The following is a 27,178-nucleotide window of genomic DNA, read 5'->3' on the forward strand; positions in this document are numbered from 1 at the left end:
GCAGCTATTTTCTCAGGATAATTTCAGTTATGTAACCAAGTTGTAGACTAAAATGAATGACTGTATAAATCGCTTTAAGTTGGATTAACCACCTCAGCTGGTAACTAGATTTTCCAATGTCTTGTCACAATATGCTGATGTTTTACCTTGGTACTGAAGCATAATTTTTAATTGCAATGGGTTTGGTTTTAGCAACATTATAACTCGGTTGTGCTAAGTACAATGAATTTAGTGGCTGTGCAAATTCAACGTTTTCTTATTTTGTAGTTGCTGAACTGGAGGAAGTGGTATTATGATGTTTCAGTACAGTATTCTTAACAGCCATTCAGCTCTGTCAAATTCAGACAGTGAGCATGGGACAAATGTGATGCTAGTAATGCAGTGAAGTTTTAAAGGTGTCTTCTGCACCTGAAACTTAGGGAACTTTAAAGTCTTCCACCATTGAACAAATTAACCATCTGAAGTTTCCATTAAAAAATATTTACAAATATGCTGAATAAGTTTAAAGCTGAAACTACTGTGTTTTTTGTGATCCCTTGAAATTCAAGGAATGTGGAGCCAAGGCAAAACAATGGAGTTGTCATACAAATCAGGGATGAGTTTGTTGAGGGTTAAATTATTTTTTTTCCTCTTTGGATCACAGTTTTGCTAAATGTCTTTTGTCATCAAATTCCAGTTATTTAGCTCTTTCTTGCAAATCTGGATCAGAACATTAAATGTGAGGTGGTGCACTTGAGCAAGGTAAACAAGGCAATGGAGTATATGATGAATGGTAGGACCCTAGGAAGCACCAACGGTCAGTGGTACTTGGACAGGTAAATAAAAGTGATTAAGAAGTAATATGGATACTTGTCTTTATTAGCTGAGGCATAGAGTTTAAGAGCAGGGAACTGATGCTAGAATTGTATAATAAGTTAGTTAGGCACAACTAGGTTGTGTGCACAGTGTAGGAGGGATGTGATTGCACTGGAAAGGGTGCAGAGGAGATTAACCAGAATGTTGGCTTGGCTGGAGAGTTTATTGAGCTATATAAAATTCGGGGGCATGGACAGGGTGTATAGGAAGAAATTTTTCTCCATGGTGGAAGTATCACAGACCAGGGCATAGATTTCAGGTAGGTTTAGAGAGGGTGCAAGGAAGATTTTCGTTCACCCACTTGGGAATCTAGAACTCACTACCGATAAGGAGAGGAGAGGCAGAGAACCTCATAACATTTAAAAAGTATTCAGGTGTGCACTTGCAATGACAAAGTTAAAAATCTCTCAACACCAGGTTATAGTTCAACAGGTTTCTGAGTGCTGCTCCTTTATCAGGTGGTTGTGGAGTATATGATTGTAAGACACAGAATTTGTAGCAAATGTTTACTGTGTGATGTCGCTGAAATGATATATTGAAAAATTAGATTAGAATACATGGAGTGTGGAAGCAGGCTCTTCGGCCCAACCAGTCCACACTGACCCTCCAAAGAGTAAACCACCCAGACCCACTTTGCTCTGACTAATGCACCTAATACTATGGGCAATTTAGCATGGCCAATTCACCTAACCTGCACATCTTTGGACTGTGGGAGGAAACCGGAATACCCGAGGAAACCCACACTGGCAGTCACCCGAGGCTGGAATCGAACCTGGGACCCTGCTGCAGTGAGGCAGCAGTGCTAACTACTGAGCCACCGTGCCGCCCCAAAAGATCCAGATTGTTAAGTCTCATTTTTATAGAATGATGATGTTGGTTTCAGTTCTTCCGTATGTAAATCGCAAAACTAACTTTAAAAGTGACATTCTCAAGTGAACTTTAACAATTGGTATCATGTCAGCCCAGATAATGTATTGAAGGAGTTTGCTCCCTCTGTGAGGCTGTATGTGTCATAATGTTTTGACTGATTCTAATCTAAAAAAAGGATTTGAAGAATCTGACATGAATTCATGCAGTATTTGAGCAAAGTAACATGTAATTCTGCAAATACAACTTCACTCCACACACTTTTATGTTTGTATGAGAGTGATGGGAGGCTTTGAGTGTCTGTGAGAGGGCATGTGAATATGTGAGAGTGTAAAGGGGTTTAAGTGTGTGGGATTGTATGAGAAGGGTCTGCGTGAGTGTGTGTATATGTATGTCCATTCTCATGGGTACCGAACTTGTCTATCAGCCTCTGCGCAGCCACTTTTTGTTGTCGCCTGTCCCAAAGTCCGCCTTGGAGGACGGTGTCCCAAAGGTCCGAGGAGGTTGAATGTCCCGGACTGCTGAAGTGTTCCTGCCCGTCCATAGGCGCACACATACACATGTGTTTGTGGGGTGAGTTCATACTTGCACAATTGCAGTTTTTGAGCAGAGTAAAATGTATGAATCCATCTACGATTCTTTAAATCCGTTTTTTTAGATTAAAATCAGTCTGACCAATGTGGCACAGACTGTCTCACACAGGGAGCTAACATCTTCAATACATTATTTGGGCCGACATAACGCCAGTTGTTAAAGTGCACTTGAGAAAGTAACTTATGCAAAATTTTTAAATTTATATATGAAAGAACTGAAACCAACGTGTTCATTCTAAAAGGTGAGAGATTTAACAAACAATCCAGGTCTTTTTCAATTTATAATTTCAGTTATATCACACTGTAAACGTTTGCTTAAAATTCTGTGTCTTACACTCTTATTCTCCACAATCGTCCGATGAAGGAGCTGTGTTCCAAAAGCTAGTGCTTCCAAATAAACCTGTTGGACTATAACCTGCTGCTGTGTGATTTTTTAACTTTGTACGCCCCAGTCCAACACCGGCATCTCCAAATCATGATTGCGATGACAAGGTATACAAGGGTATGGGGCAAGTGTAGAATTAGAGTAGATAATGGGATTAGAATGGTTAGGTGGTTGTTTTATATGACAGGGACAGCAAGCCAGACCAAATAAGACTTGCAAACACTGGATTGCAAAACACAGTAAAATTAAAATAGCGTTCCTCAAAATTTCTGTTGTTCCAAACCAGACTTTGTGAATAACGGACATCAGACACCAACTTTGTAGCTTAAACAGAAATTAATAACATAACTTTGCTCTACAAAAGTTACAGTAAAGCAGCAAGGTAATTAACGTATATGATTTCAACCTAATCATCTTTGATCGTGGCCCTCACACATGCTCTCAGACAAATACAGATAAGGAGTAAAAGAAGGTAAAAGCTGTAACTGGTCAGTTCACTTAAGCATTTTTGAATGTTTGCTAGCTATCTTCTTGCCCTCCTGAGATAATGTTGTTCACAGGCACATAGGACTGTATATCTTACCTGAATTTCAAAGTTGCCGGTCAATGCAGCTTCCACAGATTTTTTCCTCTTGTATCACAGACCTGGGTTCTTTGCTCAGAACTTCCAATAGTTTGATAAATGGAGAGCAACCAAAACCTTGTTCAGCAGCTTTCACAGCCATGCTGCCTTCTGCCCAAAACACAGAAGAAACCAGTTCAACTTGTGGTTTCCTTTTCAATATTCTGTGAGATTGGCTGGCCAGCACTACTCTGCCCAAGGTTGATCCATTCTGCATCCAACCAGCTGCCTGTTGTGAGCCTAGAACATCTTGGTATTGAATTACCCATCATGTTCTTAAGACCATAATGGACCTTCAGTTATCCTTTCAGGTCAATTCCCATAAGCAAACATTGTTTGTTGTCTCTTCCTTCCTAAAAGCAAGCTGCTGCTCTGAGGTCAAATTTTAACTTCAACTCTCTGTTTCAACTAAAAATCAAGAAAAATGAAATAATGAAGGTATCAACATTTTTGATTGGTGCAGACTTAATGGGCCATTGGGCCTTTTTTCTGTACTGTAGACCTCAATGATTCTATGAAAGCTGTAAGATCTGGAGTAGTGTGATCCTGCTGGAACCCAAGCTGAGTGTTAATGAGCAGGTTGTTAGTTGACAGATGCTGCTTAATGCCATTGTTGCAGACTCATTTTGCTGATTGTATGAATACTCCTGGAGCATATTTTACTTGGGTGAGCTTTGTCATGCTATTTGCCAGGACATTTCCTATCCATACAATGTACCATTTTATTTTTACAGCTATATAATACTCAATTTAAATATCAATTAAGTAAAATCACCTGTGAAATCCAGCACTCTGGTCAAAGTTTCAGGAAGCATCAGTGGGAGATTGTGCACTGTATTTAGGATCAGAGCAGCCTAAATAGCCCATCAGCTTGCTCTACAGTTTGGTATAATAGTGGCTGCTCTTGGGCTTAAAGTCCATGTAGCTGCAGGCTCAGCATATCCTTTGATTGAGAGACCGAAATACTATATATTTCAGCCTTGAATATATTCAATTATAGTATATCCACAGCCATTCAACAGATAATTCCAAAGGTTCATGATCTTTTAAGTGATGACACACTTTTCTCATTTTGGTCCCAAATGATAATCTTCTTCTAAACGAAGCCAGTTTATTCAGCCCGTCATCATTGGGACATCCCTGTCATCCCATGGACCAATCTGGTGAATCTATGCTGTACTGCTTCCAGTGTAAGTGTATACTTCCTTAAATATGGGATCATAATTGCAGGCATTCGTCCATGTGTATTCTCAACAGACTCTCTACAGTTGTAGCAAGACTTCTTTATACTTGTACTCTAATCTGCTTACAATTAAAGCTAGAATGCCAGTTGCCTTTCTAATTGTATGCTGTATCTGCATGCTAACCTTTTTTTGTTCCAGTTTGAGTGTATCCAGTTCTCTGATCAGAAGCATTTAGAAGTTCTGCACCTTTTATTTTTAAATTCTGCTTTTATATTCTTGGGACCAAAGTGAATAATCTCTCGATCTCTCACATTGTTGCCCAACCACAAAAACTGTCTGTACCTGTGTAATTTGTTTGTGCCCTTCTCTCAATTTGCATTCCCACTTAGCTTTGTGTTGTGAGCAAGCTTGGATACATTACTGTTACTTATCTAATTCATGAATATCGCTCAAGTTCCTGTGCAAAATCCTGCTTTACTTCACAGTTACAATCTGCTATCTTCCTTCCTTCATTTCTCCGAATTCTCTGTCTGTGCTAATGTATTATCCCAATGCCATGGGCAATTTTGAAGAACAATGATATTGGACTCCACCATTAACCATTTCTTGTTTTCATTCCTTCGTGAAACATAGACACAGCTGGCAGGCCACATTTATTGTCTGTCCCAAGCTGCCCTTGAACTGAGTGGCTTGCTAGGCCATTTCAGAGGGCAGTTGAGAGTAGACATCATTGCTGTGGGTCCAGTCATGTAAACCAAGCCAGGAGAGGATGGTAGATTTCCTTCCCTGAAGGTGATTAGTGAATCAGATGGGTTTCCAAAAATTGACAGCAGTTTCATGGTCATGAGTAGATTCTTAATTTCAGATTTTCTTTATTGAATACAAATTCCATCAGCTGTGGTGGGATTTGAACCTGGTTCCCAGAACATTTGCTGGATTTCTGGATTAATAGTCTAATGATAATACCAATAGGCTACCACCTCCTAATTGCCTTTTTTCTCCATTGAGACTGCCGGACCAGCTGAATTTCTCTATCATTTTAGAAAATCAATCTGACGAGGTAGTTGTGGTGAACAAGGAAATGGTAGAAATGTTAAACAGATATTTTGCATCAGTCTTTAGGGTGAAAGATAGTTTGTACATCCCATTAATATTAAAGACTACGGGAGGAGGAATTAAATATATTCACTAGGGAAGTAGTATTAGGCAAAGTAAAGAGGTTACAGACACAAATCCCCTCCCCTGTTAGCTTGCATCCTAGGATCCTAAAATAAGTAGCTACAGAAATAGTGAATGAATTGGTTCTAATTTTCTAAAAGTCCTTGGACTCTGGAGCAGCACTGGCGGATTGGAAAATTGCCAATGTGTCTCACTCTTTCAAAAATGGAGGCAAAAGGTAACAGTAGGTGAGTTGCCATCTATTGTTGAACAGATATTGGAATCAATTGTGAAACAAGTAATAGCGGCATATTTGGGAAATCAACATGACTTCATGAAAGGGGGGAACTCTTATCTGATTGAGTTCTTTGAAAAAGTCTCAACCAGTGTGGATAGAGGGGAACCAGTAGATACGTTATATTTGATAAAGTACCTTTCAAAAGCTAAGTCATAAAATAAAAGCTTGTGGTGTTGGAGGTGATACATTGATATAGAGAATTGACTGATGGGCAGGAAACAGCTTGTTGGGATGAGATGTTTTTATTCAGTTTGGCAACTTGCAAACCAGTGGGGTTCCACAGGGATCAGTGCGGGGACTGCAACTATTTACACTCTATATTAGTGACTTAAAGGAAGCAAATGTACTGTAGGCAGAATTGAAATGACACAAAAATAGCTGAAAAGCTAGGTTGCGACAGGGATGCAAACGTTTTACAGAGAGATGTTGATAGGTTAAGTTAGTGGGCAAAAAGTTAACAAATGGAGTGTCATGTGGGAAAATGACAAGTTGCTTGTTTTGGAAGGGACAACAAAAGAACAGAATATTTAAATGGAGAAAAGCTACTGAAAGCTGCAACACAAAGGGATTTGGAGGTGCTTGTACACAAAACACAAAGCTACAATCCAGGTGCAGCATGTGATCAGGTAGGCGACTAGAATGTTTGTAAAATCCTCAGCATGGAAGTAGCCATTGGGTCCACACCGACCTTCCGAAGAGCATCCCACCCAAACGCACACCCTTACCATGTAACCCTGCATTTCTTGTGGCTAATTCACCTAGTTTCTACATCTTTAGACAGTGGGAGGAAACTGGAGCATCTGGAGGAAACCCACGCAGATACAGGGAGAATGTGTAAACACCACACAGACAGTTGCTCCAATTGAACCTAGGTCCCTGGCACTGTTCACATGTTGGCCCTTCATTCAGAAAATCTGATTTTCTTGAAGTATGGAGAAACTCAGCTGGTCTGACAACCTCAGTGGAGAGAAAAGATGATGAGGAGGTGATAGCCTTTTTGGTATTATCACTGGACTATTAATTCAGAAAGTCAGCAAATGTTCTGGGAGTCAGGTTCAAATCCCACCGCAGCTGATAGAATTTGAAGTTTGGAGAGTCATTCTGCAATTGTACAGTAGTGAAACCACATCTGGAGTACTAAGAGCATTTTCGTCCTCTTAATTAAGGCAAGATATTATTTTATTGGAGGTAGTTCAGTGAAGGTTCACGTGGATCTTCCCAATATGGAGGCCTGATTTAGAGATGCCGGTGTTGGACTGGGGGTGTACAAAGTTAAAAGTCACACAACACCAGGTTATAGTCCAACAGGTTTAATTGGAAACACGCTAGTTTTTGGAGCGCCGCTCTACAACCACCTGATGAAGGAGCGGCGCTCCGAAAGCTAGTGTGCTTCCAATTAAACCTGTTGGACTATAACCTGGTGTTGTGATTTTTAAGTTTGTAACCAATATGGAGGAATTGTCTTATGAGCAAAGACTAAGATGGCTGGGATCCTAACTATTGGAACTTAGAAGAATGAGAAATGATCTTATTGAAACATAGAGGATTCTTAAATAGTATGACAGAGTAAATACTGAGAGAATGTTTCTCCTTATCTTATAGTCTGTTACCAGAGGGTAGTGTCTCAGAATTAGGGGGTGCCATTTTAAGACTGAGATGAGGAGCAATTTCTTCTCTCTGGGGATTGAGCCTTTCAAACTGCTTGCCACAGACAGCTGTCAGATCAGAGTCCTTGTGTATATTTCTGGCTGAGGTAAATAATTTCTTCATCAATCATGGAATGGGCAAAGGACAGGAAAGTACATACTCAGAATGTCATCAGACCAGCCATGATCCTCTTGAGTTATGGCGTAGGCTCTCGCCTCCAACTACTCTTGCTATTTCCTTTGTCTTATGGTCTGTCTTTGTTTTTATTCCATACACTACACTTACCTTCTGTGTTAACCTTTCTGGTGTGTCACTTTATCACCTCTTGGAATACAAGTGTATTGCAATCACCAGTCCCTTTTTACCCACTCCACTCATCACATTGACAAATTTCTGAGAGAATTTATCAAATGGTTTTCTTTTTGTAAAACCATGTTGACTTATAACCATATTATGCTTTTTTTAAGTTCATTCTGAAGACTGCCTGATTTCACTTTCGACATGACTGCTGTCCTGCTGACAGGCCTGCAGATTCCTGTGTCTTGTTAATTGCATAGCACGGTAACTTTGCCATTTTGCAATCTGCTGAGACTTTTCCAGAGTCTAGGAAATCTTGTAAAGTCATAGCCGGCCAATCCTTTTGGACCTTAAGACTTAGGCTGTCAGATTCTTGGCATCTTTTAGGATTTTAATTCCTGGAATTTATCCAGTACTTTTTCTCTCCTAGTAGCTACTTTTTTTTTCATTAGTCCCTGATCATTTTCTATTTCTGGTATGTAACCTTTGTCTTCTGCTGCAAAGGTGGACATTGCTTCGTGTGTCTCCCCTACCGTTGATAATTTTTCTTGTTTAAGAGACTTATGTTAACTCTAGCTATTTTTTAAAAAATCTGTTTTGTATTCCTTGTGAAATTTCCTTTTTTGTTTTGTTTCGTTTCCCTATCTATCAACTTTTTGATGGCCGTTTGGTTTTTAAAATGCTCCTAATCCTTAGACTTGCTATTATTCTTCACTCTTCTAAACGTTTTTCATTTTTATGAAATCTTTCAATAGTATCAAGTCGTAGGTGGATCTTTTTGCTTTGTCTCTGTTTTTCATTGGAATATATTCTCTTTGAGTATTTCAAATGATTTCTTTAAATGTTACTGCTATGGTTTGTTTACTGCCATATCTTATTATCTGTTTACTCATGCTGCTGGCATTCTTCAAGTTTATGGTTCCTGCTTGCAATTCAAGAAATGCAACTTTTAACATTGTGGAATTCAGTTGTTTTATATCATTGTTTCCCAGTAGATTTTTACTCTTAATATTGCTAATTCACCCTGTCTCATTGAACAAATTTGGCCTAAAGTATCTTCATCTTAGTTTATTCCATAACATTTGTGGTTCAGAAAAACATGAAAACTTTCTACAAAATTGTCTTCTGGACCAATTTTTCTCATTTGGTTAGCCCAGTCAATATTAAGGGAAGTTCCACACGACTATTGCATTGCCTTTGTTACAAGTTCCAGGAATTTCTATGGTGAACTTTTTGAACAGCTAAAACCTTAGGTAATAGTTATACCCATGGTGCTGTTGGAAAGGTGGTTTTTGGAATTAGTCCTCGTGACTGTGAAGGAGTGACACTTTCCGATTAAGGTTGATGTATGGCTTGGGGAGGAACTTGCCAACAGTAAATCTGATGTTCTTGTCTTCGTTGGTAATTTGGGTCATGGGTTTGGAATATACTGTCTTCGGAGCCTTGTTCAAGTTGGTGAATATTTTTGTCAAGTGTTGGTGAATGGTGTGGTGGTTGGGATAAGTGGCAGAGTTAGGGAAGAGATAGAGGAAGAAAAAGAAAAAATGATGAGTCCTGAGAGTGACAGGGATGATGATGTTTAATCCACCTGGGTTTTCAAGTAAATAGCATTTAGTTCCTCATTGGGTGTTTTCCGAACGAAAAGATCAGCAAGTTACACTGTGCTTGTTTTTTTTATTTAAAGGGGCCTTACAGTTAACTCTTGGTGGGAGAAATACAGCAGCCTATGGCCCAAGACATTGGTTGGCCTCCTGACTGGGGGTTGCAACCTACAACTTTGAGAAGTGCACTTGTTCATGTCTATTATTGTGAATGCTTTCGGTTCATATAAAGTGATTTCAGTTTGTTTTTTCCACTACTGGTCTACGTATAGACTTTTCTCTCTTCACTGTTACTGTTAAACTCTTTGTCCTTTTTTGTTCACACTGAACTTGTTTTTGTCCACCTTAATAGTCTCAACTTTTCTCCTCAGATTTCAAAATCTCCCTTTACCCAAACCTACTTTGCCCCTTCGTTTGAAAACTATTTTTCCATGCTCTGGCCATATTTGGTGTGCATCAATGTTTTGTAGCTCTGTCCCTTTCATACTCTGGTCACCAATATCTAAAGTATTATCCTGCATTTTTGCCTTGTCTTTTGTCTTTAACTTTGAAAATCTCCTGTCATATGACCCAGCGCTATTTTAGTTTAAAGCCCTCTCCATTGCATTATTTATGATTCACTAGGAGACTGTGTCCATGTGAAGACAACCTCAATAATGCAACTCCCATTTTCCCCAGCACTGGTACCATGAACTGAAATCCATTTCTGTCAAACCAATTTGAGATCTACTTTCAAATCTGATTTTCTATACCCCTTTTCAATTTATTGGAGGCTCTGGTATCATTGCGATTATTACTTTGTGATTCTATTTATTAATTTACTCCCTAGTTATTGAATTTCCATAGAATCTCTCTCTCTTTCTTTGTATCACCTACATTATTGCTACCATGTGCAAAACAACAACTGGATACCCTCACACTGACCAACTAATATAGTCTTTGGACTCACTTCTAGACTGCAAAGTCAGCTTAACTGTATGGTTTCCTTGTGGAAGGACATTTCATTTCCGTCTTCCCCCCCCCCCTCCCCGAAATGGTTCCCTGCACCACAGTGTATTAGTCATTTTATTCATCCACACTGCAGTCCCTGCTCTCAATCAAACAATGTGCAAGAATGTCAAGTATGTTGGACAATTGCAGGGGGTACTATAACCTCTGAATCCAAATGTTGGGGGGGGGGTTGACCTCTTTGGGGGGAAAAAAAAGAGATCTGCGTACAAAAGTCAATGCTGAGTCTCCAATGCAGAGCAGATGCAATACTGTCTGAAGTGTCATTTTCTGACAAGCCCTATTTGACCCTTTGGGCATAAAATATTGTTTGGCATTATTCTGAATAAGGGCCAGGGAGATACTTCTGTTGTCTTGGTCAATGGTTCTCCCTTAAAGTACATGGTTGTGATCATATTGCTGCAAGGTTACTGGGTTACTGTGCTTGTAATCAGTTGCTGTGTTTATTGTTATCAAAAGACCACGTCTTTTTCTTTTTGGATTGGACTAAAATGAGGAAAATTGGCACTGCTTTTGGAAGGGTGAATGTGCAATGAGTTGTGAAAACATAAGTGAAGCTAACTGCATGTGTCAACATGTTAGATTTTACTGAAAAATTGGCGCCATCTGTTGTGGGTTCAGAAGAGCTCAGCAGAATAACAACTTACTGATGGTTTTTTTTCTCTCTGGCTGCGACTTAACATATGCCTAACTTAACGTATGAGGGAAATACAAAGCAACAATAAACACCCAGAAGCTGGTTGCTTATCTCAGTCTCCCTCTGTGGTTCTCCCACCCCCACTATGACTTTTTTTCCCTTGCTCTGTCCTAGTTCTGCGCCGCCCCCCCCCCCCCCCCCACCCCCATGTCCTAGTCCCCACCCCACTCTGTCCTGGTTCCACCCCCTCGCTCTGTCGTAGATTCCCCCCCTCGTTCTGTCTGAGTTCCGCCCCCTCATAGATTCTTCCCCACCCCCCCCTCGCTCTGTCGTAGATTACCCCCCTCGTTCTGTCCGAGTTCCGCCCCCTCGTAGATTCTTCCCCCCCCCCCACCCCCTTGCTCTGTCCTAGTTTCCCTCCCCCCTTCACTCTGTTCTAGTCTCCCCACCCCGCTCTGTCCTGGGTCTCCCCCGCACCCCACTCTGTCCTACTTCCCCCCTCGTTCTTTCCTCGTTCCCCTCCAACCTAGATTCCCCCTCACGCTGTCCTAGTCTTCGCACCCCACCCGGCTCTGTCCTAGTCTTGCCCACCCCCCGCTCTGTCCTAGATCCCCCCCCTCCTCGATCAGTCCTAGATTTCCCCCCCACCCCCCCACTCTGTTTTAGATCCCCCCCTTGCTCTGTCCTAGACGACCGCCCCTGCTCTGTTCTAGATCTCTTCCTCTCCTCGATCCCCTCCCCCACGCTCTCTCCTCGATTTTCTTTCCCCCTCCCCCGCTCTCCTCTATTTCCCACCCCCACCTCCCCCCCCACCCCCACTGCTTTGCCCGAGACTCCCCATCCCCCTGCTCTGTCCTGGACTCCTTCTTTCCCCCCCACCCCCGCTCTGTTCTAGATTCCCACCACCCCCCCTCGCTCTGTCCTAGAATTCCCCCCCTCGCTTTGTCCGATATTCTCCCCCCCTCTCTGTCCTAGTTCACCCATCTCCTCATTCTGTCCTAGATGCCCCCCCCAGCTCTGACATAGTTTTCCCCCCCCCCACTCTGTCCTAGATTCACCCCCACTCTGTCCTAGATTCTCCCCCTGCCCCTCGCTCTGCCCTAGTTCCCCCCCCCCCCCCCCCCCCCCCCCCCCCCCCGCTCTGTCCTAGGTCTCCCCCACCCCCCGCTCTGTCTACTCTTTCTCTCCCCCCCCGCCCTCGCTCTTTCCTAGTTCCCCCCTCCCCTCCAACCTAGATTTCCCCCTCCTCACGCTTCCTAGTCTTCCCACCCCACCCTGCTCTGTCCTAGTCTTCCCACCCCACCCCACTCTGTCCTAGATTCCCCCCCTCAATCTGTCCTAGTTCCCCCACCCACCCCCTGTGCTAGATCTCTTTTCCTCCCCCACCCCCCTCGCTCAGTCCTAGACTACCGCCTCCGCTCTGTCCTAGATTCTCCCCCCCACGGTCTGTCCAAGATCCCTCTCTCCTCGATCCCCTCCCCCGCGCTCTCTTCTTGATTTCCCCTCCCCCCCCCCCCCCCCCCCCCACGCGCTCTCTCCTCGATCTCTTCTCTCCCCCCCCACGCGCACTCTCCTCGATCCCCCCCCCACGCGCTCTCCTCGATTTCCCCCCTCCATGCACTCTCTCCTCGATTTTCCCCCCCCACCCCCCCCAATCGCTCTGGCCTAGATTCCCTCCCCTCGCTCTGTCCTAGTCCTCCCCCCGCCTGCTCTGTCCTAGTTCCCCAATCTCCTCACTCTGTCCTAGATGCCCCCCCCCCAGCTCTGACATAGTTCTCTCCCCTCCCCCCCCCCCCCCCCAACCTCGCTCTGTCTTAGTCTCTTCACCCCCCCCCCCCCGGCTCTGTCCTAGTTTCCCGCCAAATCGGTCTGTCCTAGATTTGCCCCCCACCCCCCCGCTCTGTCCTAGATTTCCCCCCAAATCACTCTGTCCTCTATTTTCTCCTCTCCCCCCCCCCCCCCTTGCTGTGTCCTAGATTTTCCCCCCCCTCCTCACTGTCCTAGATTCCCCCCCCCTCGCTCTGTCCTAGATTTCCCCCCAAATCACTCTGTCCTCTATTTTCTCCCCCCCCTTGCTCTGTCCTACATTTCCCCCCCTCCTCACACTGTCCTAGATTCCCCCCCCCCCTCGCTCTGTCCTAGATTCCAACCCGCCCACCCGCTCTGTCTTCGATTTTCCCCACCCACCCGCTCGGTCCTAGATTTCCTCCCCACCCACCCGCTCTGTCCTAGATTTCACCCCCCCCCCCCCAATCTCGCTCTGTCCTAGATTCCAACCCCCCTCGTTCTGGCCTAGATTCCGCCCACCCCCCCCCCCACCCCCCACTCGCTCTGTCCTAGATTCCACCCCCAACCTGCTCTGTCCTAGATTTTCCCCTCCCCACCCGCTGTCCTAGATTCCAACCTCCCACCCGCTCTGTTCTAGATTTCCCCCCCACCTCGCTCTGTCCTAGATATCCCCCAAATCGCTCTGTCCTAGATTTCCCCCTGCCACCCGTACTGTCCTAGATTTCCCCTCCCACACACTGTCCTAGATTCCACTCCCCTCGCTCTGTCCTAGTGATTCCCCCCCAAATTGCTCTGTCCTAGTTTCCTCCCCCCCCCGGCTCCGTCCCAGATTACCCCCCCCCCCCCCCCGGCTCTGTCCAGTTCACTCCCCTCGCTCCATCAGTCTTCTCACCCTCCCCCTGCAGTGGAGTTCTCAAAAAGCTAAGACGGCAGATACTTGAACTAATACAGCATTTGGGCTTGGTGGAAATATAGGAGAAATCGCTTACCCCAAGGAATAAATTAATATGTAGTTACAGTTGAAGCGTGACCAAACATGAGGGAAAATGTAAGCGACTGGAGATCCAAATTCATGACAGGAAGGTGGGATTCCAGATGGCAGAGAATGATGTGGACAGAGCACTTCAACTGGTGGTGAAAAATGGAAATGAGAAGGTTGGAACTGAAGTAATTTAGGTAGAGCTGAGAACTGGTTAAAAACCAGAGGTCACTTGAGTGACTCTGTTGCAGGTCTCCGAGTAATGGATTGGAAACTTTTTAGAAATTTTCAGCGATTGTAATGAAGGATTAGGTGAACAAAGGGAGCCTGTATAAGGATTCATGGAATATTTTAGTGATCGTTTTTCAGAACAGTATGTACTGGAACCATCCAGGAAGCAGTCTGTGCTAAAGGTGGTAGTGTGAAACAAGATAGGATTACTTAACATGATTGTGGTGAAAGCATCCCGAGGTAGCAACAGTCACAATATGCATTCAATCAGCAGGAGATGAGCATAGGTTTAAGTTGAGTAGTTTAACTTGTATAAGGGCACTTATGAGAGCATGGAATCATCCAACATAAACTGGCAATTAGGTTAAAAGTTAGATTGTTCTGTACTTGGGTTTTCTGACGATATTTGATAAGATTCCAAATTAAAAGTTATTGCCGAAAATGACGTGACATGACATGTTAGCGAGGATAGAGGATTGACTAGCTTGCAGGGATTGAAGCAGGGTCATTGAGCTCAAGAAAAAAACTCTGCTTTTCACTACACAGATGCTGCAGAACTGTTGAGTTTCTCCAGCAGTTTCTGTTTTTGTTCAGACTTCTAGCATCTGTAATTCTTTAGTAAAACAGGAAACCTCTTTTTATTTCCAACATCAAAACAGCATGCTGCTGAATTGGAATGAAAAATATACCAACTATGGAGTTAAATTATTCATTAATGAGACATGATTTGGAATAAATCTTGCGTGGAATCATATAGTGCAGAAGTATGCCATTCAGCTCATCTCTTCCATATTGGTTCTTTAGGTCACTTGCTTTCCTTTCTGATAATAGTTCTGCAAATTTTCAGGTTATTTATCAGTTGACCTTTGAACATCCCTATTTATTCTGTTTCCACAACTCTTTCAGTCAGTGCATTCCAGATGATATATTGCATTAAAAAAAGCTTTGTCTTTCACTGTTTTGCCATTTGATTGTTGTTTGTTCATCCTCGTTATCATTAAGGAAAGATATTGTAATTTTAGTACCTCTTATGCATCTTCCCATCAGCATTTTTGCTGTTAGGAGACCATCCACAATCTCTCCACAAACACAAGTCCTTCATTCCTGGATTTGTTTTATAAACCACCTGCTCTGCAACGTCACAAGATCTTGCAGTGTGTATGTGTGCACATGTGCATGCATCTATGTGTATGTCTAGAAATTTCCCGCAAATGTTTACGACTTCATACAAAATACTGTGTTTCATTGAGGGGTGGGGGGAGTAATGAATAATAGGTTAGCTCAACATAATTTACGATTTTTGAGTTGAGCATTTTAGTGTTCAGAAAGTTGGACTATTTGTTCTTGTTCCTGTCATTTCAGATCTTCGATACCTATTTATTTGCTTTTTAATTTTATGTTTAGGCATCTCGACTGAGAGAAGAAGCACACAACATGGGAAGTATTCACATATCTGAAATTTGTACTGAGCTTAAAAATTTAAGGTCTTTGGTTCGGGTATGTGAAATTCAAGCAACTTTGCGTGAGCAAAGGTAAGAAACTCTTCAGTGCAGGATTAATTGAGTCCCAGAATGCTACAAATTTAAACTCCATTGGATGTTGCCAGATTTAGCGTAGCTGTCAATAATTCTAGTTCTGTCCTAAATGTACTTGGGCCAATGCAATAGTAAGAAAATAGGATTACAGATGGTAATTAATTAATTTTGTTAAATCTAAAATGTGAATGCACATCTAAGGCACTGGCTTTGATCAGTGCAATATAACCTGTAAATTGCAGTTTAGCTTTAACCTGGGGGAGGGAAGGCGGGCAAGGAAAACCCTACCCACTTAACTTTGCAATCTAGATTTCCTTTTCACCAGGTTCACCTTCTATAGGCTCCTCTTTGCCTAGCAAAGCAGAACTAAGAGGGGAGAGTTATTGATTTCTGTTTATGCAGCATTTGATTCTACATGTCTGTTAAATATGTGAATTTTAGAAGAAAAATGTTGACTTCTGTTAAAGAATAGAGTTGGTTGAAAGTGAATCTTTCCTCAAAATAAGTGTTGGAGTATTAACTGAAATATTTAATGCTGCCAAGATGACTTTGTTGTGGTGGAATTAAGACATTCGTGAAACTCCATAAATAATTTGTTCCAAAAACACTCAGTTTCAGATACTTAAATGAGATCAAAGGATTAAGTTTCAGTGAAAGCATGCAAGAAAGATATTACACAATATCTACAGTTTTTTTCATTTTGACTGTAGTTTAAGCTTTGGTGTTAGTAACATGTCAACGTCGTGACTGTTTTCTCCCCCTTTTTCCAGGATACTGTTTTTGAGACAACAAATTAAAGAACTTGAAAAACTGAAGAATCAAAATTCCTTTATGGTGTGAGGACTTGTGAAGAAATTGCACATGGTTTAAAGCCAGGGACTGTAAACGTTTGCCCAGTCTTAAACAAAATTTGAGCTGCGTTTGAGAAGGCTTTGGACCGTGGGCTGGGCAAAGGGGTGGATTGGGAGGGGGATAAAGAAGGGTTCTGATTCAGGGGAGATAAGTGGTTGATTTGTAAACCCTTGAAATGTAGATTTCTTGTAGATGTATCCTTCACGTTGTAAATATGTTTTGTAGAGTGAAGCCATGGGAAGCCATGTGTATCAGAGCTTTGACATCTGAACTAATCAATGCTGAGGTGGCTAAATACCTAGCCTTTTACATGTTAACTTGTCTGCAAACTAGCTTTGGTAATTTTCATCATTCAGTGATACGCATTTCCTAGAGTCCTGGCACCAGCCAGTGTGAATCACAGGCTGCAACAACTGGAACAGTTTGGTCAGTACACCAATTAGCATGGAGCACCTTCAGATTCCACAGACCCAGTCAGGAGCAGCTCTGCAGACAGCTTTCTTCATTGCAAGGCAATTTCAGTTTTTTTTTTCTTAAGACATTGTGATCGAGGCATTTGGGTTCACCAACTTTTCATTCCTCTGTACAGCAGTTTATAAGTGAAGTACTGTTGTATGGAAAAAAAACCAGATTGTTGCAGTAGGTAAAGTACAAATTGATTTCTTGTATGCCTACCTAATTGCTATGTATTTGCATTTGTGCCCTGTTTTAAAACAAAAAATGGCAGTGGGGAAAGATTGATACAGGGCATGTGTGTATTTATTAAGCGGCAGAAGCCACTCAAAAAATAGTGACAGAAGCCCAATGTTATTTGCTAACATTGTTGACGATGCAAGAAAGCCGGTCAGTCATGCAAAGATGTATGTAAATATAATAAACTTTTGTTGTTTAAAGCACTGGGTACCCTTCTTTTTATTCAGCTGCTGCAGAAAGGAAGCTGAACTGCTCTAGCAAACCTGATTGGGAGTAATCCTTGTTGGAAGCTTGTTTTTCTTTGTATAGAACTCTAGCTTTCAAGAAGCAGTAATTTGTGCAAATATGGATGAAAGAATTTTTTTCGTAAGTAATTTAGTGACTAAAACAAGAATTTCAACAAGGATTTTTGGGTTCATTGCCTGTAATGGCTTGTGCAAAGTTTCGGTTTAACTGTATTGCTATAATTACACATTTAATTTGAAGGTTATTTGTGTTGTAGCTAACTGTGCAAGTAAGGTGCTGACTGCTGTTCTTTTGCCATCACAATACGCAAGAACTGTGTAACTTGAGCACACGACCATCATTGGAAAATGGTGGTGAAGCTCAGCTTTGTATATTGTTTCCTAAAGTATATGAAAAATAAAACTATGCTACCACTGGTTATGCTGTTTTTTTCTATGTAGGTATACTTGGAATTTGCCACAGTTTATTAAGCAAATCTTTTGCTCAGATAGTTAACAAAGTTGGTTTCAACTAATAATGCCTTGGACATTTATTCACTTTCCAGCATTTCTCATACTGCACATAACTTTATTTATATCTTGAACAGGAGTTTTGGTATGTTAGAAGAAATTTAACATTTGGAATTTTTTTTATGAAGGATTATTAATTTGTAGTTTAACTTGTTCTAAGTATTAGCTTATTTGCAAATCATACTTTGTATCAAAGTATACATGTGCCCACTGAGTCTGACATGACTGTCATTTTAGTTAATAGGCTTTATTGTTCATTCACATTCAACAAAGGCATGAGTAATAATTAGATTCTTAATACTTCAATTGATCTATTGTTACTCAGTTGAACTAATTTTAATAAATTGCTTCTGTTCAGTAGGCATTTGGGTCTTATTATTGTTTTGCCTGGACCTGTCATGGTATTTTGTGTTTGGTTCGACATTACTGAAAGTCATCATTTATGTCTTTAAACCTGCCAGTTCAAAAGTTTTCATTTTATTTTCCAGTTATCATGTGTTTTGAACACCACTGTGCAGAAAGGTTTATGTACTAATAGTTTACCTATGTTGAGTATATTCAAATATGAGTTTAGTCATTTCATTTTTTTGAAAATGAGCTTTGAAATACTGGTGCACTGCCTTTTTTGAGCAAGTTACATCAGTTGTCACCAATTTTAAAAAATATTCTCTTTGAATCTTGGCTTCTGAAAATGATTTAACTGGAAGTATATTAATATGATTCTTTTAGTTTTTAAAATGCTTTTGTTACCTGATTCTTTTGCTTTGTAGATTTTAAAAATAAAAATGCTCATGTTAATTTGGCTTAGTGAAGAGTGCAAGGTTTTGACCGTAACACCTTTTTTCAATTGTGGACAGATAGAGATATGAGAACAAAATGTTCTTCATTGTTGAGCTCTACAATTGAGGTCACCACACCCACTCTGACTTAATTTCACTACAGTACCAATGCAGTCCTCCCCTCCATATGAGATTTCCCTGAGCTGGTCAGGCAACTGAACTCAAGAGATAATTGGGAGCATGGGACTGGGGCATCATAGTGATTGCAGAAAGATGTCTCGCAGATGGGCAGGCCTGGTAGCTTCATGTTCCATGATACAGATGCTATAGGAAGGTGGGCAAAGAAGATTAGGGACAAAATTGCAGCTGTACTTCGGAGGATATTCCTAGGAATATGTCCATGGCAGTTATTAGGGTGGAACTAAGAAATAAGAAAGGGATTGATCACCTTATTGGGATTGTATTATAGACCCCCTAATAGTCAGAGGGAAATTGAGAAACAAACTTGTAAGGAGATCTCAGTTATCTGTAAGAATAATAGGGTGGTTATGGTAGGGAATTTTAACTTTCCACACATAGACTGGGACTGCCATAGTGTTAAGGGTTTAGATGGAGAGGAATTTAATAAGTGTGTACAGGAACATTTTCTGATTCGGTATTTGGATGTACCTACTTGAGAAGGTGTAATATTTGATCTTCTTTTGGGCAATAAAACAGGGCAGGTGACTGAGGTATTAGTGGAGGGAGCATTTTGGGGCAGTGACTATCATTATATAAATTTTAAAATGGAGGAACCTTGATTATCCAAAGGCCTCGTGAAGGGAGTATTTTGTTCAGGTAATCGAAGGACTGCATAACAGTGTTTAGCCAAGCATTGGGACATTGCGATTTGCTGGATAATCCAAAATTCAGATAATTGAGGTTCCTCTGTAGTGATTAGAAAGGATAGACCGGCTCTAAAAGTTGAAGTTCGAAATTGGAGGAAGGCTAATTTTGAACGTTTTCGGCAAAAAACTTAGCTTATGCCTGAAAGATTCTCCTGCTCCTCGATACTGCCTGACCTGCTGTGTCTTTCCTGCACCACACTGTCAACAATAACTTTCAAAAGTTAATTGGGGGTGGATCTTTGCAGGTAAAGGGATGGCTCGAAAATGGGAAGCCTTCAAAAATGTGGTAACTGGAAAGTATATTTCTGTGAGGGTAAAAGGCAAGGCTGGTAAGTGTAGGGAGTGCTGGATGCCAAGAGGAATTAAGGTTTTGGTCCAGATTAAGAAGGAAGCATATGTCTGGTATAGACACCAGGGATCGAGTGAATACCTTGAAGAATATGAAGGCAGTAGAAATATATTTAAGAGGGAAATCAGGAGGGCAAAAAAAGGACATGAGATAGCTTTGGCAGATAGGGTAAAGGAGAATTCAAAGGTATTCTACAAATACATTAAAGATTAAAGAGTAGCAAGGGAGAGACTCTGGCCCCTTAAAGATCAGCAAGGCTGCCTATGTGTGGAACTGCAAGAGATACTAAATGAGTTGTGGAGAAGGATATGGAAGATAGAGAACGTGGAGAAATAAATGGTGACATCTTGAAAAAAATCCACGTTTTGGTGGAGGAGTTGCTGGAGTCATAAAACACCGAAGTTGATCAATCCCTGATGGCTGTTAAAGATTGCTTTAAAACTGGAAGCCTGTGACGAGCAGTGTGCACAAGGATTGGTGCTGGGTCTGCATTTTGTCATTTTGTTTTTTAATGATTTGGGTGTGAACGTGGAGAGGATTAGTAATTGTGTAGGTGACACCAAACTTGGAGGTGAAGTGGACAGTGAGGAAGGTTACCTCAGATTACAATAGGACCTTGATCAGATGGGCCAAGGAGTGGCAGATGGAGTTTAGTTAAGCGAGATGTTTTGGAAAGGCCAATTAGGGCAGGACTTATACACTTAGTGGTAAGGTCCTGGTGAGTTTTGCTGAACAAAGAGACCTTGGAGTGCAAGTTCATAGTACCTTGAAAGTGGGGTCTCAGGTAGACAAGTTATTGAAGAAGGTGTTTGGTGTGCTTTCCTTTATTGGTCAGAGGATTGAGTACAGGGGTTGGGAAATCATGTTGCAGCTGTACAGGACATTGCTTCAGCCACTTTTGGAATATTGTGTGCAATTCTGATCTCTCTCTTATTGGAAAAATGTTCTGAAACTTGAAAGAGTTCAGAAAAGGATGGTTTGGAGGGTTTGAACTATCAGGTGAAGCTGAATAGACTTGGGGCTATTTTACCTTGAGTGTCAGAAACTGAGGGGTGACCTTGAAGATGTATACAATTATGAGGAACGTGGATAGGATAAATAGCTAAGGTCCCTGGCATGTGGGAGTCCAAAACTATAGGGCATAGGTTGAAGTTGAGAGAGGGGAGCATTTAAAATGGACCTGAGGTGTAACGTTTTCATGCTGAGGGTGGTGGGTGTATGGAATAAGCTGCTAAACGAAGTGGTGGAGACTGGTACAATTACGACATTTAAAGGTATTTGGACAGGTATATGAAGAGAAAGGATTCAGAGGGGTATGAGCCAAATGCTGGCAAATGGTTCCAGATTTATTTTGGATATCTGGTCGGCATGGACCAGAGTCTCCATGCTGTGCATCTCTCTGATTCTATCTGCAATTTGTACATTTTGAGTGCCTTACAATATATTAAGTGAATTTCACTTGCTGAGTTCGACTTTGCACATCAATTATATGCTCTGTTATTCTTAGAATCCTAATCAGGATGCTTTTGTGTCGACTAGATTTCAAATTCAATATGCATAAATTGCAGCACCTTTCTGGCATTACGTTGTCATTATTTGTGTCAAGTGTTTTGTTACAGCAGTTGTTAGATCATTTGCCTACATGCTTTGGTGTATTTGGGTGCTGATTTATCACTTTCTTGGGTTGGAATGTTTAATTTGTTATCGTTAGGGTTGCAACTTGGGAGTGAGTCTTCAGTACTCCACAAATGAGACAAATTGGCAAACCTCATAGAGGAAGGGCACTCACTTGGCTGTTGCATTGTGAATGCACAATGCATAATTGTGATTTTGTCACATATTAGCCAGTGAGTTGTTATCTTTGTCTCCAAGCTAAGGAACAAAGTTGGAAAATAAATATTCTGAGGTGCACATTATTTTAAAAAAGACAGTATAATAGGAGCAAACATAGGTCTGAGAATCGAGAAGAGCGTCAGGACCTTAGGAAGGATCTGGGCTCAGAAGATCACAAAGTAAAATTCAAATGGGTGATGATTTAGGAATAGCAAAAGTCAGAAAAGGTTTGAGGGAGTAATTGATAAGCTCCCCAAGAGATGTTATACCATTGGAAAGAACATTTCATGCACTATTATTGAAAATTGGAGAAGAGAAAATGTAATAGGTGTGAAGAATGTAAACAGACTGGGACTGAGGAAGAAACTGAGAAGATTGAGAGTGGTAGACATTGTTTATTTGGATATTAGTAAAGCCTTTAAGATTCTGAATGATAGATTAATGTGTGAAGTTATATCACATGGGATTCAGGGTCAGCTTGTCAATTGGATATAAAATTGACTTAATGGCAGGGGACAGAGGGTTTTTTGGACTGGAGGCCTATGACCAGTGATGTTCCACAGGGATTGGTGCTGGGTCCAGTCTTGCTTGTCATTTATACAGCTGATTTGGATGAGAATATAGGAAGCATGGTTATAACTTTGCAGGTGACACCTAACTTGGTGGTATAGTGGACAGTGAATAAGGTTATCTAAGATTACAAAGGGATCTTGAACAGGTTGGTTAACGGGCTGAAGAATGGCAGATGAAGTTTCATTTGGATAAATGAGGTATTACATTTTGGTAAAACAAACAAAGACAGGGCTTATACAATTAAACTTAGGACCTTTAGGTAGTGTAGAACAGAGACCTCTGGGTTCAGGTACATAATTCTTTGGAGTTTGTGTCACACATCGGTAGGGTAATTAAGGTTTTTAGCACACTTGCTTTCATTGCTCAGACCTTTTGAGTTGGGATGTTATTGTTGAGATTGGACAGGATATTGGTGAAGCCTCTTCTGGAGTACTGTCCATTCCGGTTGCCCTGTTATTGGAAGGATACTATTAAGCTGGAGAGGGTTCCGAAGAGATTTACCAAGGTGTTGCCAGGAATGGAGGATTTGAGTTATAAGGAGACGCTGAATTGGCTGGGACTTTTTTTCACTGGAGCTTAGGAGGTTGAAGAGCGACCTTAAGGTCATAAAGGAGATGGATAAGATGAATGGCAGGTGTCTTTTTCCGAGGGTGGGGAATTTCAAGACAACATATTTGTAAAGTGAGGAGAAAAATGTGAAAAGGTTATAAGGGCAACTGTTTTTTACAGAGTGGTTAGTGTGCGGAATGAACATCCATGGAATGGAAGTCTAGAGGAAGTGGTGGATGCGGGTATAATTACGACATTTAAAAGGCATTTTTACAAGTATATGAACGAGAAAGGTTTAGTGGGATGTAGGCCAAACCAGTTTCATTCGATATTATCGTCAACATAGACTGGTTGGACTGAAGGGTCTGTTTCTGTGCTATATAACTCTAAAACTATAATTTAGCAAGTATTGTCCATAAAATGTGTTTGTAGAATGTTGTTGCAGTTTCCTAAAGCATTTGGTTTGACCACACTCTAAGAAAAGCTATTTCATATCCTTAGTTCTGTATCGGGGCATGATTAATTAGTCATCTTTCGTGAAAGATCTACTGTGAAAGTGTGATACTACTGATTAAGTTTTGAAGTGACATGCCTTGATCACAAACAAAAATCTTCTAATTAAACAAACATAGTTGCACAGCAATGAGGAGATAACTGGCTACGTTGATTGATAAATCAACCAAAAAGTATGGTGGTTAATAGTGGGAAACTGTTAAAGATAAAATGCAAAGTTCGACAATGCATCCTTTTTAAAACCATCTATTAAGGAAGTCTTCATGTGGGTTTATGAACTTTGGCATGGCAAATGGAAGAGTAAAAGTATCACATAAATGAAGAAGCACTGCAAGGTCCTCTTACATGAATCACAAAAAAGCTAGTATCCGTGCCTGGTGGATAAATAGGGAAAGCAAAGGGTTGTTGCTCCTTTCCAAGGGAATGAGGTAAAAACGTGATCAAGCGAAAACTATACGAGGCAGTGGTTGGAACGTGGTGAGCAGTTTTAATCCCCCTTAATAAGGAAAAACTTATTTTGCAATTTAAATAATATTCAACTCTTCTCTTCTCCCTGGGATAAAGTGAGGACTGCAGATGCTGGAGATCAGAGTCGAGAGTGTGGTGCTGGAAAGGCACATTAGGTCAGGCAGCATCCGAGGAGCAGGAGAGTTGACCATTCGGGCATTGTTCCTGATGAAGGACTTATGCCTGAAACGTCGATTCTCTTGCTCGGATACTGCCTGGCCTGTGCTTTTCCAGCACCACACTTTCAACTCTCCTCCCTTCCAGAGTTTACAACCTAACATTTTCCCACATGCTTACTCTGCAATCTGTCTGTACTCCCTGTGGACTCGATCATCATTGACATTGAGTATATTTTGAAACGCTACTGATCAATGTAGTCCTGTGAAGACTGATGCCAAGTATTTATTTAACTCTCTACCATTCACTGGTTCTCTACTATTATTTCCTCAGTTTGTACCAGTGTGTACGTTGAGGGGTGGTGATAAAGTTGAGACAGGATGTAATGAAGGCATTCATGAATGACTTTTTCAACAGCAGTTGAGTTGCAACTGATGAAGTTGATCAGTGATGTGGAGATGAAATAGAATAATATGTGATTGAACATCATGGGGTCAAATTTAACACTAATGTTGTAAACAGTCTTTTATCTAAAGGTCTACATTAGGAGAAAGAAGATGTTGATAGCAGAGTAGTTATTTCAAGTGGAGAGAGAAAGCATCATTTCAATTTTTGCAAAGTTGGAGGCAATTTCTCATCCAAATTTGCATGTCAAAACAGCAAGTTGGTTATGTACTTACAGTGAAGCAGTTGAGAGAAAATGCTGATGGGGTTTGGTTTTCAATGTACATTTGAAAACATGATGCTGTGCCTTTTGGATGATGCTGCTATAGGGCAACATAGAGATAAGAAATAGAAATCATGAGAGATGGATCCTTGGGGGTCTCCAGAATGAGCTGCATGGTGGTAGGATGAGACACCACTACAAGTATTTCAATGTAATTGGTCATCCAAGTACTTTCTGATCTAATTTTTAGAGTTTCTTTTCTAAGCAATTATTGGTGCTTACTATCATGCTGCTACCACCACTATACGATGTGGTATAATATACTGGTGATCAGTCGTATAACTAGCATGTTGAGACACTTATGTTAGCTTCCGTTAACACAAATATGAGATGTGGGTCACGTACCACTGAAGAATCCAATAATCTCTTACTGCAGCACTCAATATCTGCATTTGTAGTTTAAAAACACAGGAACATCTGTGTAAGGTTCAACCTAAGCAATTCAATTGTACTACAGCATGCTTCCTACTGTGTGTGATACAGCATGAAGACAGAACCCAGGTGAGATGGAGACAGTTTTAGATCATAAGGTAACATGCTTTGACAGTGGTTTTTGACAGGTGTGCTGCAGCAAGGTGAAAAACGTGCTGCAAAATTCTTTGGAAGCAGCACTGTTTCTCTCAGATTCCCAATACATAGGGCTTCATTCTTGTGCATATGTGGAAGATAAGAAATCAGCTTGCCCTGCACGGGCCCAAATGTTTGGCCTGACCATGTGCAATGATTGAGGATAAGAAGAAACAGTACATATTCAGCGAAGAGGTGTGTATTTTTTTTCAGCTGGTTTGCTTGGCTGGACATGTTTCCTTGGTAGCATAGGTTTTTGTTTGTTCATTTTTTAATTGAGCTTTTGATCTAAGAAGAAAATAGATAAATTGTTCTGTGCACTATGTCCCTTTCTAGGAAGACGGCGACTGTAAAAAATACATGTAAATTTGATGTTTATGAGCAATCAGTTCAGCTCTAACAAATGGATGTTCTGTGGAATTTCGTTTCGTTCAAGCATGCCATGTTACTGCAAAGGTCGGGAACCAGTCGGCTCTGATACAGTGATGATACCATGAGTTGCCCTTAAAAGTATATTGCATGTCTGCTGTGAGACATAACCTGACTGTACCTGACTTCATGGTTAGTCGTCTTCAATACAATTAAAGCAGATTAGTTGATGTTTGTAGAAGTCATGCTTCACACAAGTTGCCTGCATTTCTTTTGCCTTAAAAATCAGTGCTGACAAATGATCGCAAAGCACTTTGGCACATGCTGAGGATGTGAGCAAAACAAAGTTTATTTCTTTCTCTGCTGTTAAATTAATCTGAATAATTTTTGGTCTCTCGTGTTAACTTGCATTGCTTAATGGAGTGCTGGGAGGCTTAGGTTTTGTGTGATCTCTATGGGTATCATAGACTTAAGTGTAGGCAATGTTTTCTTAATGTAAGACAGCTTTTTATTGTTAGTTACATGGCTCGGAGAATGTAGTCTGCAATTTCAGTTGTAGGATTTCAAAGGGAAGAAAACAGCTGTAAATATTTAAAGGAGTATGCATGATCTGTGATACCCATAAGTGAGGAGAAAAGAACTGTGAAACCATTTTGTGTAGCTGCAGCAATTAAGCTTTGGGCTAATTATAGTTATAAGTACAGTTAATTGTACTTCCCAGAACAAAATTTCTTGAGCCAAGCAATGGTTATGCAAAGGAGTAGGAGGAATCACTAATGAAGAAAATTAGACAATGAGAGTTGTGCTCAAAAATGCGTAAGTGTTAACTGAAATCATATTGTCACAATATTAGCTAGGGAAAAGATCATTACTTGTTGACCATGTTATTCTAAACTAGATGTATTAGATGGACAGCTCACTGTCATAAACTTTATTATACCACCATTCCCAGCTTGAGGTGCTTAGCTGCCCATGCCAGTAACAAGTAATCTGTGCAAAGCTCCAACCAACTCAGAACCTCAAATATTAGCCTTGTTTTAATGCAGCAGTTTGATTTGGTCACAGCAGCGGCTGAAAATTTTGCAGAGGAAAGTGTAGCTTAGTAATTTGTAGCAAATAGGAATGGCAGAAGGAATGCTGCAGAATCTTCCTCATTCAGGTGTAGTCTTAAAACTCAAGTCCACAAATGGTGGGACCCAGGGAGATAGTGAGGAAAGAGATCAATCTGAGACTGGTACAGTTGAAAACAGAAGCAAGTCAAACAGCGCAGGCAGGGACAAGGTAGGAGTAATAAATTAAACTGCATTCAATGCAAAGGGCCTAACAGGGAAGGCAGATGAACTCAGGGCATGGTTAGGAACATGGGACTGGGATATCATAGCAATTACAGAAACATGGCTCAGGGATGGGCAGGAGTGGCAGC

General features: G+C 41.2%; 1 protein-coding gene across 9 annotated transcripts in view; it reads left to right on the forward strand.

Moving 5' to 3' along the window:
• waca (WW domain containing adaptor with coiled-coil a) overlaps positions 1–17,893 on the forward strand; it is a 129,614-nt gene extending 111,721 nt beyond the window's left edge. For 5 of the 9 annotated variants that reach the window (XM_072576038.1, XM_072576043.1, XM_072576037.1 and 2 more), the window contains 3 exons: positions 4,429–4,512; positions 15,555–15,682; positions 16,456–17,893. In XM_072576038.1, coding sequence (XP_072432139.1) covers positions 4,429–4,512; positions 15,555–15,682; positions 16,456–16,525 — 282 coding nt within the window. In that variant the 3' untranslated portion in view covers positions 16,526–17,893. The remainder of the gene's footprint in view (positions 1–4,428; positions 4,513–15,554; positions 15,683–16,455) is intronic. The other 4 variants (XM_072576041.1, XM_072576045.1, XM_072576040.1 and 1 more) reach the window with 1 other exon arrangement.
• Positions 17,894–27,178: the final 9,285 nt, after the last annotated feature.

Source organism: Chiloscyllium punctatum, chromosome 8 (assembly GCF_047496795.1).
Source record: "Chiloscyllium punctatum isolate Juve2018m chromosome 8, sChiPun1.3, whole genome shotgun sequence".
In the NCBI taxonomy this organism is placed as follows: Eukaryota; Metazoa; Chordata; class Chondrichthyes; order Orectolobiformes; family Hemiscylliidae; genus Chiloscyllium; species Chiloscyllium punctatum.